The 15842-nt window shown below is 35.5% G+C and overlaps 1 protein-coding gene across 4 annotated transcripts in view; it reads left to right on the top strand.

The window, feature by feature from the left end:
• The window catches only part of LOC129172104 (armadillo-like helical domain-containing protein 4), a 49530-nt gene that overhangs the window by 27937 nt on the left and 5751 nt on the right, over positions 1-15842 (top strand). For 2 of the 4 annotated variants that reach the window (XM_054761510.1, XM_054761509.1), the window contains exons 4-7: positions 9590-9694; positions 9781-9930; positions 10126-10157; positions 10262-10411. In XM_054761510.1, coding sequence (XP_054617485.1) covers positions 9590-9694; positions 9781-9930; positions 10126-10157; positions 10262-10411 — 437 coding nt within the window. The remainder of the gene's footprint in view (positions 1-9589; positions 9695-9780; positions 9931-10125; positions 10158-10261; positions 10412-15842) is intronic. The other 2 variants (XM_054761511.1, XM_054761512.1) reach the window with 2 other exon arrangements.

The following is a 15842-nucleotide window of genomic DNA, read 5'->3' as shown; positions in this document are numbered from 1 at the left end:
ATAGTTCATATACAGTATAGTTCATATACAGTATTATTTATATACAGTACAGTTCATATACAATATTATTCATATACAGTATTATTTATATACAGTATTATTCATATACAGTATAGTTCATATACAATATTATTCATATACAGTATAGTTCATATACAGTATAGTTCATATACAGTATTATTCATATACAGTATTATTTATATACAGTATAGTTCATATACAATATTATTCATATACAGTATAGTTCATATACAGTATTATTCATATACAGTATTATTTACTATATACAGTATAGTTCATATACAATATTATTTATATACAGTATAGTTCATATACAGTATAGTTCATATACAGTATTATTCATATACAGTATTATTTATATACAGTATAGTTCATATACAGTATAGTTCATATACAGTATAGTTCATATATAGTATTGTTCATATACAGTATAGTTCATATACAGTATTATTTATATACAGTATAGTTCACATACAGTATTATTTATATACAGTATTATTTATATACAGTATAGTTCATCTACAGTATTATTCATATACAGTATAGTTCATATATAGTATTGTTCATATACAGTATTACTTATATACAGTATTATTTATATACAGTATAGTTCATATACAATATTATTCATATACAGTATAGTTCATATATAGTATTGTTCATATACAGTATAGTTCATATACAGTATTATTTATATACAGTATTATTCATATACAGTATAGTTCATATACAGTATAGTTCATATACAGTATTATTCATATATAGTATTATTTATATACAGTATAGTTCATATACAATATTATTCATATACAGTATAGTTCATATACAGTATAGTTCATATACAGTATTATTCATATACAGTATTATTTATATACAGTATAGTTCATATACAATATTATTCATATACCGTATAGTTCATATACAGTATTATTCATATACAGTATTATTTACTATATACAGTATAGTTCATATACAATATTATTTATATACAGTATAGTTCATATACAGTATAGTTCACATACAGTATTATTCATATAAAGTATTATTTATATACAGTATAGTTCATATACAATATTATTCATATACAGTATAGTTCACATATAGTATTGTTCATATACAGTATAGTTCATATACAGTATTATTTATATACAGTATAGTTCATATACAGTATAGTTCACATACAGTATTATTTATATACAGTATAGTTCATATATAGTATTGTTCATATACAGTATTATTTATATACAGTATTATTTATATACAGTATAGTTCATATACAATATTATTCATATACAGTATAGTTCATATACAGTATTATTCATATACAGTATAGTTCATATATAGTATAGTTCATATACAGTATAGTTCATATACAGTATTATTTATATACAGTATTATTCATATACAGTATAGTTCATATACAGTATAGTTCATATACAGTATTATTTATATACAGTATAGTTCATATACAGTATTATTCATATACAGTATTATTTATATACAGTATAGTTCATATACAATATTATTCATATACAGTATAGTTCATATACAGTATAGTTCATATACAGTATTATTCATATACAGTATTATTTATATACAGTATAGTTCATATACAATATTATTCATATACAGTATAGTTCATATACAGTATAGTTCATATACAGTATTATTCATATACAGTATTATTTACTATATACAGTATAGTTCATATACAGTATAGTTCATATACAGTATTATTTATATACAGTATAGTTCATATACAGTATAGTTCACATACAGTATAGTTCATATACAATATTATTCATATACAGTATAGTTCATATACAGTATTATTCATATACAGTATAGTTCATATACAGTATAGTTCATATATAATATTGTTCATATACAGTATAGTTCATATACAGTATTATTTATAGACAGTATTATTCATATACAGTATAGTTCATATACAGTATAGTTCATATACAGTATTATTCATATACAGTATTATTTATATACAGTATAGTTCATATACAATATTATTCATATACAGTATAGTTCATATACAGTATTATTTATATACAGTATAGTTCATATACAGTATTATTCATATACAGTATTATTTATATACAGTATAGTTCATATATAGTATTGTTCATATACAGTATTATTTATATACAGTATTATTTATATACAGTATAGTTCATATACAATATTATTCACATACAGTATAGTTCATATACAGTATAGTTCTCTTACAGTATTATTTATATACAGTATTATTTATATACAGTATAGTTCATATACAGTATTATTCATATACAGTATAGTTCATATATAGTATTGTTCATATACAGTATTATTTATATACAGTATTATTTATATACAGTATAGTTCATATACAATATTATTCACATACAGTATAGTTCATATACAGTATTATTCATATACAGTATAGTTCATATATAGTATAGTTCATATACAGTATAGTTCATATACAGTATTATTTATATACAGTATTATTTATATACAGTATAGTTCATATACAGTATAGTTCATATACAGTATTATTTATATACAGTATAGTTCATATACAGTATTATTCATATACAGTATTATTTATATACAGTATAGTTCATATACAATATTATTCATATACAGTATAGTTCATATATAGTATAGTTCATATACAGTATTATTCATATACAGTATTATTTATATACAGTATAGTTCATATACAATATTATTCATATACAGTATTATTTATATACAGTATTATTCATATACAGTATAGTTCATATACAATATTATTCATATACAGTATTGTTCATATACAGTATAGTTCATATACAGTATAGTTCATATACAGTATTGTTCATATACAGTATTATTTACTATATACAGTATAGTTCATATACAGTATTATTCATATACAGTATTATTTACTATATACAGTATAGTTCATATACAGTATTATTCATATACAGTATTATTTATATACAGTATAGTTCATATACAGTATAGTTCATATATAGTATTGTTCATATACAGTATAGTTCATATACAGTATTATTTATATACAGTATAGTTCATATACAGTATAGTTCACATACAGTATTATTTATATACAGTATTATTTATATACAGTATAGTTCATATACAGTATTATTCATATACAGTATAGTTCATATATAGTATTGTTCATATACAGTATTACTTATATACAGTATTATTTATATACAGTATAGTTCATATACAATATTATTCATATACAGTATAGTTCATATACAGTATTATTCATATACAGTATAGTTCATATACAGTATTGTTCATATACAGTATAGTTCATATACAGTATTATTTATATACAGTATTATTCATATACAGTATAGTTCATATACAGTATAGTTCATATACAGTATTATTCATATACAGTATTATTTATATACAGTATAGTTCATATACAATATTATTCATATACAGTATAGTTCATATACAGTATAGTTCATATACAGTATTATTTATATACAGTATAGTTCATATACAATATTATTCATATACAGTATAGTTCATATATAGTATTATTCATATACAGTATTATTTACTATATACAGTATAGTTCATATACAATATTATTCATATACAGTATAGTTCATATACAATATTATTTATATACAGTATAGTTCATATACAGTATAGTTCTCTTACAGTATTATTTATATACAGTATTATTTATATACAGTATAGTTCATATACAGTATTATTCATATACAGTATAGTTCATATATAGTATTGTTCATATACAGTATTATTTATATACAGTATTATTTATATACAGTATAGTTCATATACAATATTATTCACATACAGTATAGTTCATATACAGTATTATTCATATACAGTATAGTTGATATATAGTATAGTTCATATACAGTATTATTCATATACAGTATAGTTCATATACAGTATTATTTATATACAGTATAGTTCATATACAGTATTATTCATATACAGTATTATTTATATACAGTATAGTTCATATATAGTATAGTTCATATACAGTATAGTTCATATACAGTATTATTTATATACAGTATTATTTATATACAGTATAGTTCATATACAGTATTATTCATATACAGTATTATTTATATACAGTATAGTTCATATACAATATTATTCATATACAGTATAGTTCATATATAGTATAGTTCATATACAGGATTATTCATATACAGTATTATTTATATACAGTATAGTTCATATACAATATTATTCATATACAGTATTATTTATATACAGTATAGTTCATATACAATATTATTCATATACAGTATTGTTCATATACAGTATAGTTCATATACAGTATAGTTCATATACAGTATTGTTCATATACAGTATTATTTACTATATACAGTATAGTTCATATACAGTATTATTCATATACAGTATTATTTACTATATACAGTATAGTTCATATACAGTATTCATATACAGTATTATTTATATACAGTATAGTTCATATACAGTATAGTTCATATATAGTATTGTTCATATACAGTATAGTTCATATACAGTATTATTTATATACAGTATAGTTCATATACAGTATAGTTCACATACAGTATTATTTATATACAGTATTATTTATATACAGTATAGTTCATATACAGTATTATTCATATACAGTATAGTTCATATATAGTATTGTTCATATACAGTATTACTTATATACAGTATTATTTATATACAGTATAGTTCATATACAATATTATTCATATACAGTATAGTTCATATACAGTATTATTCATATACAGTATAGTTCATATACAGTATTGTTCATATACAGTATAGTTCATATACAGTATTATTTATATACAGTATTATTCATATACAGTATAGTTCATATACAGTATAGTTCATATACAGTATTATTCATATACAGTATTATTTATATACAGTATAGTTCATATACAATATTATTCATATACAGTATAGTTCATATACAGTATAGTTCATATACAGTATTATTTATATACAGTATAGTTCATATACAATATTATTCATATACAGTATAGTTCATATATAGTATTATTCATATACAGTATTATTTACTATATACAGTATAGTTCATATACAATATTATTCATATACAGTATAGTTCATATACAATATTATTTATATACAGTATAGTTCATATACAGTATAGTTCTCTTACAGTATTATTTATATACAGTATTATTTATATACAGTATAGTTCATATACAGTATTATTCATATACAGTATAGTTCATATATAGTATTGTTCATATACAGTATTATTTATATACAGTATTATTTATATACAGTATAGTTCATATACAATATTATTCACATACAGTATAGTTCATATACAGTATTGTTCATATACAGTATTATTTATATACAGTATTATTTATATACAGTATAGTTCATATACAGTATTATTCATATACAGTATTATTTATATACAGTATAGTTCATATACAATATTATTTATATACAGTATAGTTCATATACAGTATAGTTCTCTTACAGTATTATTTATATACAGTATTATTTATATACAGTATAGTTCATATACAGTATTATTCATATACAGTATAGTTCATATATAGTATTGTTCATATACAGTATTATTTATATACAGTATTATTTATATACAGTATAGTTCATATACAATATTATTCACATACAGTATAGTTCATATACAGTATTATTCATATACAGTATAGTTCATATATAGTATAGTTCATATACAGTATAGTTCATATACAGTATTATTTATATACAGTATTATTCATATACAGTATAGTTCATATACAGTATAGTTCATATACAGTATTATTTATATACAGTATAGTTCATATACAGTATTATTCATATACAGTATTATTTATATACAGTATAGTTCATATATAGTATTGTTCATATACAGTATTATTTATATACAGTATTATTTATATACAGTATAGTTCATATACAATATTATTCACATACAGTATAGTTCATATACAGTATTATTCATATACAGTATAGTTCATATATAGTATAGTTCATATACAGTATTATTCATATACAGTATAGTTCATATACAGTATTATTTATATACAGTATAGTTCATATACAGTATTATTCATATACAGTATTATTTATATACAGTATAGTTCATATACAATATTATTTATATACAGTATAGTTCATATACAGTATAGTTCTCTTACAGTATTATTTATATACAGTATTATTTATATACAGTATAGTTCATATACAGTATTATTCATATACAGTATAGTTCATATATAGTATTGTTCATATACAGTATTATTTATATACAGTATTATTTATATACAGTATAGTTCATATACAATATTATTCACATACAGTATAGTTCATATACAGTATTATTCATATACAGTATAGTTCATATATAGTATAGTTCATATACAGTATAGTTCATATACAGTATTATTTATATACAGTATTATTCATATACAGTATAGTTCATATACAGTATAGTTCATATACAGTATTATTTATATACAGTATAGTTCATATACAGTATTATTCATATACAGTATTATTTATATACAGTATAGTTCATATACAATATTATTCATATACAGTATAGTTCATATACAATATTATTCATATACAGTATTATTTATATACAGTATAGTTCATATACAATATTATTCATATACAGTATTGTTCATATACAGTATAGTTCATATACAGTATAGTTCATATACAGTATTGTTCATATACAGTATTATTTACTATATACAGTATAGTTCATATACAGTATTATTCATATACAGTATTATTTACTATATACAGTATAGTTCATATACAGTATTATTCATATACAGTATTATTTATATACAGTATAGTTCATATACAGTATAGTTCATATATAGTATTGTTCATATACAGTATAGTTCATATACAGTATTATTTATATACAGTATAGTTCATATACAGTATAGTTCACATACAGTATTATTTATATACAGTATTATTTATATACAGTATAGTTCATATACAGTATTATTCATATACAGTATAGTTCATATATAGTATTGTTCATATACAGTATTACTTATATACAGTATTATTTATATACAGTATAGTTCATATACAATATTATTCATATACAGTATAGTTCATATACAGTATTATTCATATACAGTATAGTTCATATATAGTATTGTTCATATACAGTATAGTTCATATACAGTATAGTTCATATATAGTATTGTTCATATACAGTATAGTTCATATACAGTATTGTTCATATACAGTATAGTTCATATACAGTATTATTTATATACAGTATTATTCATATACAGTATAGTTCATATACAGTATAGTTCATATACAGTATTATTCATATACAGTATTATTTATATACAGTATAGTTCATATACAATATTATTCATATACAGTATAGTTCATATACAGTATAGTTCATATACAGTATAGTTCATATACAGTATTATTTATATACAGTATAGTTCATATACAATATTATTCATATACAGTATAGTTCATATACAGCATTATTCATATACAGTATTATTTACTATATACAGTATAGTTCATATACAATATTATTCATATACAGTATAGTTCATATACAGTGTGCAGGCCTTGCTAGCCAACCAGTTAAACAGTTCCCGAAAGGAGATGAAAGAGGCAGGTCTTTCTTCTTTAGCCTTTATAGGATTTTGTGAAACTGTAATACAATACAGAACTTAAATAAGAACAGAACAATAAAACTCTCTTGAATCTTGAATCACAAAGGTTGGCCGCATGTAGAATTAACAACAAGAATAAAGTTAAAGCTCCATAGGCAAAGATACCAAAGGGAAAGCTGGCTTAGCCTACTAGGGGAACACCAGCTACCATTGCACAAGACTACTTAATATGAAAAAACACAAACTGCACTTACAGACGTTGCTTTAGCTGTAGGAACAAGGAAAGACAGGGTAGTGTAACTGGAAACCGAACATGAAGGGCAGGAGTGGAAGTATTCACTGAGAAAAAGTCAATGAGAGCAGCGATAGGAATAGACAACTGACGAGTCACGTTAACGTAATGTTGAGAAAAAAGAGAAAATGACCCGTATGTACAATAGGGACCATTGCTTAATACGTCCACAAGGGGGTGCCATTACACAAGAAAACATAGGCTCTGCTCAGGAGACTGAACATACAGTATAGTTCATATACAGTATTATTCATATACAGTATAGTTCATATTCAGTATAGTTCATATACAATATTATTCATATACAGTATTATTTATATACAGTATAGTTCATATACAGTATTATTCATATACAGTATAGTTCATATATAGTATAGTTCATATACAGTATAGTTCATATACAGTATTATTCATATACAGTATAGTTCATATACAGTATTATTCATATACAGTATAGTTCATATATAGTATAGTTCATATACAGTATAGTTCATATACAGTATTATTCATATACAGTATAGTTCATATATAGTATAGTTCATATACAGTATAGTTCATATACAGTATTATTCATATACAGTATAGTTCATATACAGTATTATTCATATACAGTATAGTTCATATATAGTATAGTTCATATACAGTATAGTTCATATACAATATTATTCATATACAGTATAGTTCATATGGAAGGTTTTCATCCAAACAATCTAAACAGCAAACAAACTGTAACTATACCACCAACGGACTAATAAATACAATGACTAAGCATGATATGTGAATAAAACCTACCTTTAACTGCATATTAACTGAAAATAGTTACAATTGTTTGTGCCATTAAAAGGGTTGTTTGTGCTGTTTTATAGGTCAATCTAAGTTCACTGAGCTTTCCTTTTTCTCCATATTAAACAAAAATAGTTTGCAATCCTTTGTGCTGTTTTTGTTTTTGAGTTATTAAAAGGTCATTTTATAGGTCGATCTTAATTCACCCAGCCTCCCAGCTACTCCAAAAAATAGTCGCAATTGTTTATGGTAGGTTTGTGCCATAAAAATGATCATTTGTGCTGCTATACTTCTTAATTTGATAAAGATTTAAAGCAATATACTACTGCCAAACACAAAATACCAGAGCATTTGTGCCATAAAAATGATTGTACTGCTGTACCTGATACTGATTCATGAAGATATTTTACAGCGGTGACGTCATCCAGGCCCAACACTGACTACAAATTGAGCAACAATGGTGTGTCGACTCTCATTACCTGATGGCAACTTCTTGACCTGCCCTTTATGTGTCTTTCTCAAACAAATCACCAAGTGACAAGTGTCAATGGCGTTTTAGCACCCTCTGCTGGAAAAAATATGCGATGACACCTTTTGACGCTTTGATAATAACAAACGTTTGCACTTTAATAAACATATCCATAAGGTTTCCATTAAATAATAACGAATAATAAGAATATCAGGAAATGTAAACAAACAATCAAATATATTTGATCATTAAAGTGTATTAAAATGATAATGATCTATGATCTAAGTGTAGGACATTTTTTAAAAAGTCATTTGTGACATTCAGGCACCGTGCAGACGTCAGACTTTGCTGACAACGAGCAGGTTACCATGACAACGCATCCCACTGTGCACAAATCCCAATCAGGATTAGACGAGATGGAGTCTGAGGGTATGTTTCACACGCTGTGTGATCGTGTCGCATAAGAGGTGGCCTTTTCTACTTACTGCAATGCAAACTCCTCCTTTTCCCCACAGAGGATCCGGATGACGAGCATTCCGAGGAATCCGTGGAGGAGGAGGAGAGTGAAGAAGACCTGATAGAGACCACTAAAACGTCCTTGACGCAGCCTCCGTACAGCCTCATCCCTCCGCCGCCCATCTGGGTCCAGCGCAACCAGGGCCTGAGTAAGATACAGCACCGCAACACACAAGCATTCAGATGGTAGGGGGCGCCATTTAGCTAAACCGTATGACTTTTTCGTACCCTACAGTAGGGAATCGGTACCTAAATAGGTGGAGCGCAATGATAGAAATACAAGCCCTTTCTGTACGGTGGAATAGAAACATTCATATTCTTACAAAATTATTCTTTTCTTCCAGTGCGCAGCTGGGTGGCGCTAATCAGAGAAAAGGTGAGACTGCCCCCTGCTGGCCCAACATGCGCATTACGAGGTCCAGCTGTTGTCTTGCTGTGTCTGAATCTTTACTCACCTTCGTTTGGGCCTCCGCTGTGCAGGCAGGTTACGTGTCGGGCATGTTGGCCCCAGTGGGCATCGGCATCGCTGGGGCCCTGCTCATTGTGGGCGCCCTCTACGGCGTCAGGAGGCTTCAGCGCAAGAGGAGGAACAGCTTCAAGCACCAGCGGAGGAAGGTCAGACAAGCAGAGGTCAATACACTTCCTGTATTACTACTACTACTACCACTACCACTCAAATATTGTTCTTATACTCTTATATGTGAAAGTAGATTACTTAGATGTGCGTTAGTCAAGCAAGCAAGGAGGTTTTTGGTTGTTTCAACAAATTTAAATTACATTTTTAGAGAATTATTTATTACGTTTTCATGGGCCAATCCAAGAGTATTTAAAGTAGAATCCGATCCAGAATGTTGGACGATGTCTTTTTTCCCCCCCCAATAGGAAATCATGGAAATAGAAAAAATCTGTTCCAGGGTCAAACTGTGGCCATCATGAAGCAGTAGGCGTCAAAAGACATAAAAAGAAGCTAACTGCTGTTAATAGTTATAATGAAATTAAAATTAAAATTGCGCTTTGGGCGGTGGTCGAGGGCGGGCGCCTAGGCGACCTGGTCTTCGGCAGCCAAATCTGGTTCTTGGGACATGGAATGTCACTTCTCTGGCGGGGAAGGAGCCCGAACTTGTGACAGAGGTTGAGACATTCCGACTAGATACAGTCGGACTCACCTCGACCCACAGTTTGGGTTCTGGATCCAAACTCCTCGAGAGGGGCTGGACCTTGTTCTACTCTGGAGTTGCTGCAGGGGAAAGGCGGTGAGCTGGTGTGGGCTTATTAATGGCCCCCCGGCTTGGTGCCTCTGTGTTGGAGTCATCCCAGGTGAACGAGAGGGTCATTTCCCTACGCCTCCGGGTTGGGGAAAGGGTCCTGACTGTCGTTTGTGCGTACGTGCCAAACAGCAGTTCAGAGTACCCAGCCTTCCTGGAGTCCATCAGAGGGGTGCTGGAGAGCACCCCAACTGGTGACTCTGTCGTTTTGCTGGGAGACTTCAACGTTCATGTGGGCAATGACAGTGTGACCTGGAGGGGCGTGATTGGGAGGAACGGCCTCCCCGATCTGAACCCGTGCGGTGTGATGTTGTTGGACTTCTGTGCGAACCACAGTTTGTCCATCACAAACACCATGTTTGAACATAAGGATGTCCACAAGTGCACATGGCACTAGGACACCGTAGGCCGCAGGTTTATGATCGACTTTGTAGTCGTATCACCAGACCTGCGTCCGCATGTTCTGGACACGCGGGTAAAGAGAGGGGCTGAGCTGTCAACTGATCACCACCTGGTGATGAGTTGGATTAGATGGCGGGGGAGGATGCTGGACAGACCCGGATGACCCAAACGTGTAGTGAGGGTGTGCGGGGAACGTTTGGCAGAGTCTCCTGTTTGTCGAGTCTTCAGCTCTCACCTCCGGCAGAGCTTCGGCTGCATCCCGGGGGAGGACGAGGATATTGAGTCCGAATGGGCTCTATTCCGTGCCTCCATTGCTGAGGCATCTGATCGGAGCTGCGGCCGCAAGGTGGTCGGTGCCAGTCGTGGCGGCAAGCCCCGAACCCGATGGTGGACACCAGAGTTCAGGGCTGCCGTCAAGCTGAAGAAGGAGTCGTATCGAGCATGGATGGTTTGTGGGACTCCTGAAGTAGCTGACAGGTACCGGCAGGCCAAGCGCCTCGCGGCTTCAGCTGTGGTCGAGGCAAAAACTCGGGTGTGGGAGGAGTTCGGTGAGGCCATGGAACACGACTTTCGATCGGCCTTGAAGAGGTTCTGGCAAACCGTCCGGCGTCTCAGAAAGGGGAAGCAGTGCCCGGTCCACACTGTTTACAGTGGGGACGGGGGCCTGCTGACCTCGACTGAGGATATAGTTAGGCGGTGGAAGGAATACTTTGAGGCCCTTCTCAATCCCACGGACATACCTTCCATAGAGGAAGCAGAGACTGAGGACACGAACGCGGACAGTTCCATCACCGTGGCTGAGGTATCTGGGGTAGTCAAAACGCTCCCCAGTGGCAAAGCACCGGGCGTGGATGAGTTTCGCCCTGAATTCCTCAAGGCTCTGGATGTTGAGGGACTGTCTTGGCTGACACGTCTCTTCAACATTGCGTGGAAGTCGGGAACAGTACCTCTGGATTGGCAGACTGGGGTGGCGGTCCCCCTTTTCAAGAAGGTTGACTGGAGGGTGTGTTCCAACTATAGGGGGATCACACTCCTCAGCCTCCCTGGGAAAGTCTATTCCAGGGTGCTGGAGAGAGCGGTACGACCGTTAATCGAACCTCGGCTACAGGAGGTGCAATGTGGTTTTCGTCCTGGTTGCGGAACACTGGACCAGATCTACACCCTTGCAAGGGTACTAGAGGATACTTGGGAGTTTGCCCAACCGGTCTACATGTGCTTTGTGGACCTGGAAAAGGCATTCGACCGTGTCCCTCGCGGTGTCCTGTGGGGGGTGCTCCGGGAGTATCGGATTGGTGGCACGCTACTACGTGCCATTCGGTCCTTGTACAACCGGAGCAGGAGACTGGTTGGCATTGCCAGTAGTAAGTCAAGCCTGTTTCTGGTGAACGTTGGCCTCCACCAAGGCTGCCCTTTGTCACCGATTCTGTTCATAATTTTCATGGACAGAATTTCTAGGCGCAGCCAAGGTGTCGAGGGAGTCCAGTTCGGGGGCCTTAGGATCTCATCTCTGCTATTTGCGGACGATGTGGTCCTGATGGCCTCATCGAGCTGTGACCTGCAGCGTTTACTGGGACGGTTTGCATCGGCCCCTCCGTGAATCACCACCTTACCGTGGTGGAGGGGTTTGTGTGCCCGAGTGATCCTAGGAGCTATGTTGTCTGGGGCTATATGCCCCTGGTAGGGTCTCCCAAGGCAAACAGGTCCTGGGTGACGGACCAGACCAAGAGTGATTCAGAAGACCCCTATGAATAAACACACGAGGAGAGACCGCACCTCGCCCGGAAGTGGGATACCGGGGCCTCACCCTGGAGCCAGGCCTGGGGGAGGGGCTCGCAGGCGAGCGTCTGGTGGTCGGGCTTTCACCCGTGGGACCCGGCCGGGCTCAGCCCGAAGAAGCCACACGGGATCTCCCCCCCGTAGACCCACCACCTGCGGGGGCAAGCATAAGGGTCCGGTGCATTGCGTTTTGGGTGGCGGTCGAGGGCGGGCACCTAGGCGACCTGGTCTTCGGCGGCCAAATCTGGTTCTTGGGACATGGAACGTCACTTCTCTGGCGGGGAAGGAGCCCGAACTTGTGAGAGAGGTTGAGACATTCCGACTAGATATAGTCGGACTCACCTCGACCCACAGTTTGGGTTCTGGATCCAAACTCCTCGAGAGGGGTTGGACCTTGTTCTACTCTGGAGTTGCTGCAGGGGAGAGGCGGCGAGCTGGTGTGGGCTTATTAATAGCCCCCCGGCTCGGTGCCTCTGTGTTGGAGTCATCCCCGGTAAACGAGAGGGTCATTTCCCTACGCCTTCGGGTTGGGGAAAGGGTCCTGACTGTCGTTTGTGCGTACGCGCCAAACGGCAGTTCAGAGTACCCAGCCTTCCTGGAGTTCATCAGAGGGGTGCTGGAGAGCACCCCAACTGGTGACTCTGTCGTTTTGCTGGGAGACTTCAACGCCCATGTGGGCAATGACAGTGTGACCTGGAGGGGCGTGATTGGGAGGAACGGCCTCCCCGATCTGAACCCGTGCGGTGTGATGTTGTTGGACTTCTGTGCGAACCACAGTTTGTCCATCACAAACACCATGTTCCAGCATAAGGATGTCCATAAGTGCACATGGCACCAGGACACCCTAGGCCGCAGGTCTATGATCGACTTTGTAGTCGTATCATCAGACCTGCGTCCGCATGTTTTGGACACACGGGTAAAGAGAGGGGCTGAGCTGTCAACTGATCACCACCTGGTGATGAGTTGGATTAGATGGCGGGGGAGGATGCCGGACAGACCCGGGAGACCCAAACGTGTAGTGAGGGTGTGCTGGGAACGTTTGGCAGAGTCTCCTGTTCGTCGAGTCTTCAGCTCTCACCTCCGGCAGAGCTTCTCCTGCATCCCGGGGGAGGACGAGGATATCGAGTCCGAATGGGCTCTATTCCGTGCCTCCATTGCTGAGGCAGCCGATCGGAGCTGCGGCCGCAAGGTGGTCGGTGCCAGTCGTGGCGGCAAGCCCCGAACCCGATGGTGGACACCAGAGGTCAGGGCTGCCGTCAAGCTGAAGAAGGAGTCCTATCGAGCATGGATGGCTTGTGGGACTCCTGAAGCAGCTGACGGGTACCGGCAGGCCAGGCGGCACGCGGCTTCGGCGGTGATCGAGGCAAAAACTCGGGTGTGGGAGGAGTTCGGTGAGGCCATGGAACACGACTTTCGGTCGGCCTCGAAGAGGTTCTGGCAAACCGTCCGGCGCCTCAGAAAGGGGAAGCAGTGCCCGGTCCACACTGTTTACAGTGGGGACGGGAGCCTGCTGACCTCGACTGAGGATATAGTTGGGCGGTGGAAGGAATACTTTGAGGCCCTTCTCAATCCCACTGACATACCTTCCCTAGAGGAAGCAGAGACTGAGGATACGAACGCGGACAGTTCCATCACCGTGGCTGAGGTATCTGGGGTAGTCAAAATGCTCCCCAGTGGCAAAGCTCCGGGGGTGGACGAGTTTCGCCCTGAATTCCTCAAGGCTTTGGATGTTGCGGGACTGTCTTGGCTGACACGTCTCTTCAACATTGCGTGGAAGTCGGGAACAGTACCTCTGGATTGGCAGACTGGGGTGGTGGTCCCCCTTTTCAAGAAGGGTGACCGGAGGGTGTGTTCCAACTATAGGGGGATCACACTCCTCAGCCTCCCTGGGAAAGTCTATTCCAGGGTGCTGGAGAGAAGGGTACGACCGTTAATCGAACCTCGGCTACAGGAGGTGCAATGTGGTTTTCGTCCTGGTCGCGGAACACTGGACCAGCTCTACACCCTTGCAAGGGTCCTGGAGGGTACTTGGGAGTTTGCCCAACCGGTCTACATGTGCTTTGTGGACCTGGAAAAGGCATTCGACCGTGTCCCTCGCGGTGTCCTGTGGGGGTTGCTCCGGGAGTATGGGATTGGTGGCGCGCTACTACGTGCCATTCAGTCCTTGTACAACCGGAGCAGGAGCCTGGTTCGCATTGCCAGTAGTAAGTCAAGCCTGTTTCCGGTGAACGTTGGCCTCCGCCAAGGCTGCCCTTTGTCACCGATTCTGTTCATAATTTTCATGGACAGTATTTCTAGGCGCAGCCAAGGTGTCGAGGGAGTCCAGTTCGGGGACACTAGGATCTCATCTCTGCTATTTGCAGACGATGTGGTCCTGATGGCCTCATCGAGCTGTGACCTGCAGCGTTTACTGGGACGGTTTGCATCTGAGTGTGAAGCTTCTGGGATTAGACTCAGCACCTCCAAATCCGAGGCCATGGTTCTCAGTCGGAAAAGGGTGGATTGCTCCCTCCGGGTTGGGAATGAGGTCCTGCCCCAGGTGGAGGAGTTCAAGTATCTCGGGGTCTTGTTCACGAGTGAGGGAAGGTTGGAGCGTGAGGTCGATAGGCGGATCGGCG

The sequence above is a fragment of the Dunckerocampus dactyliophorus genome, chromosome 19 (assembly GCF_027744805.1).
Source record: "Dunckerocampus dactyliophorus isolate RoL2022-P2 chromosome 19, RoL_Ddac_1.1, whole genome shotgun sequence".
NCBI lineage: Eukaryota > Metazoa > Chordata > Actinopteri > Syngnathiformes > Syngnathidae > Dunckerocampus > Dunckerocampus dactyliophorus.
Note: the sequence above shows the minus strand (reverse complement) of the source record. Positions and strands in the feature narration are given on the sequence as shown.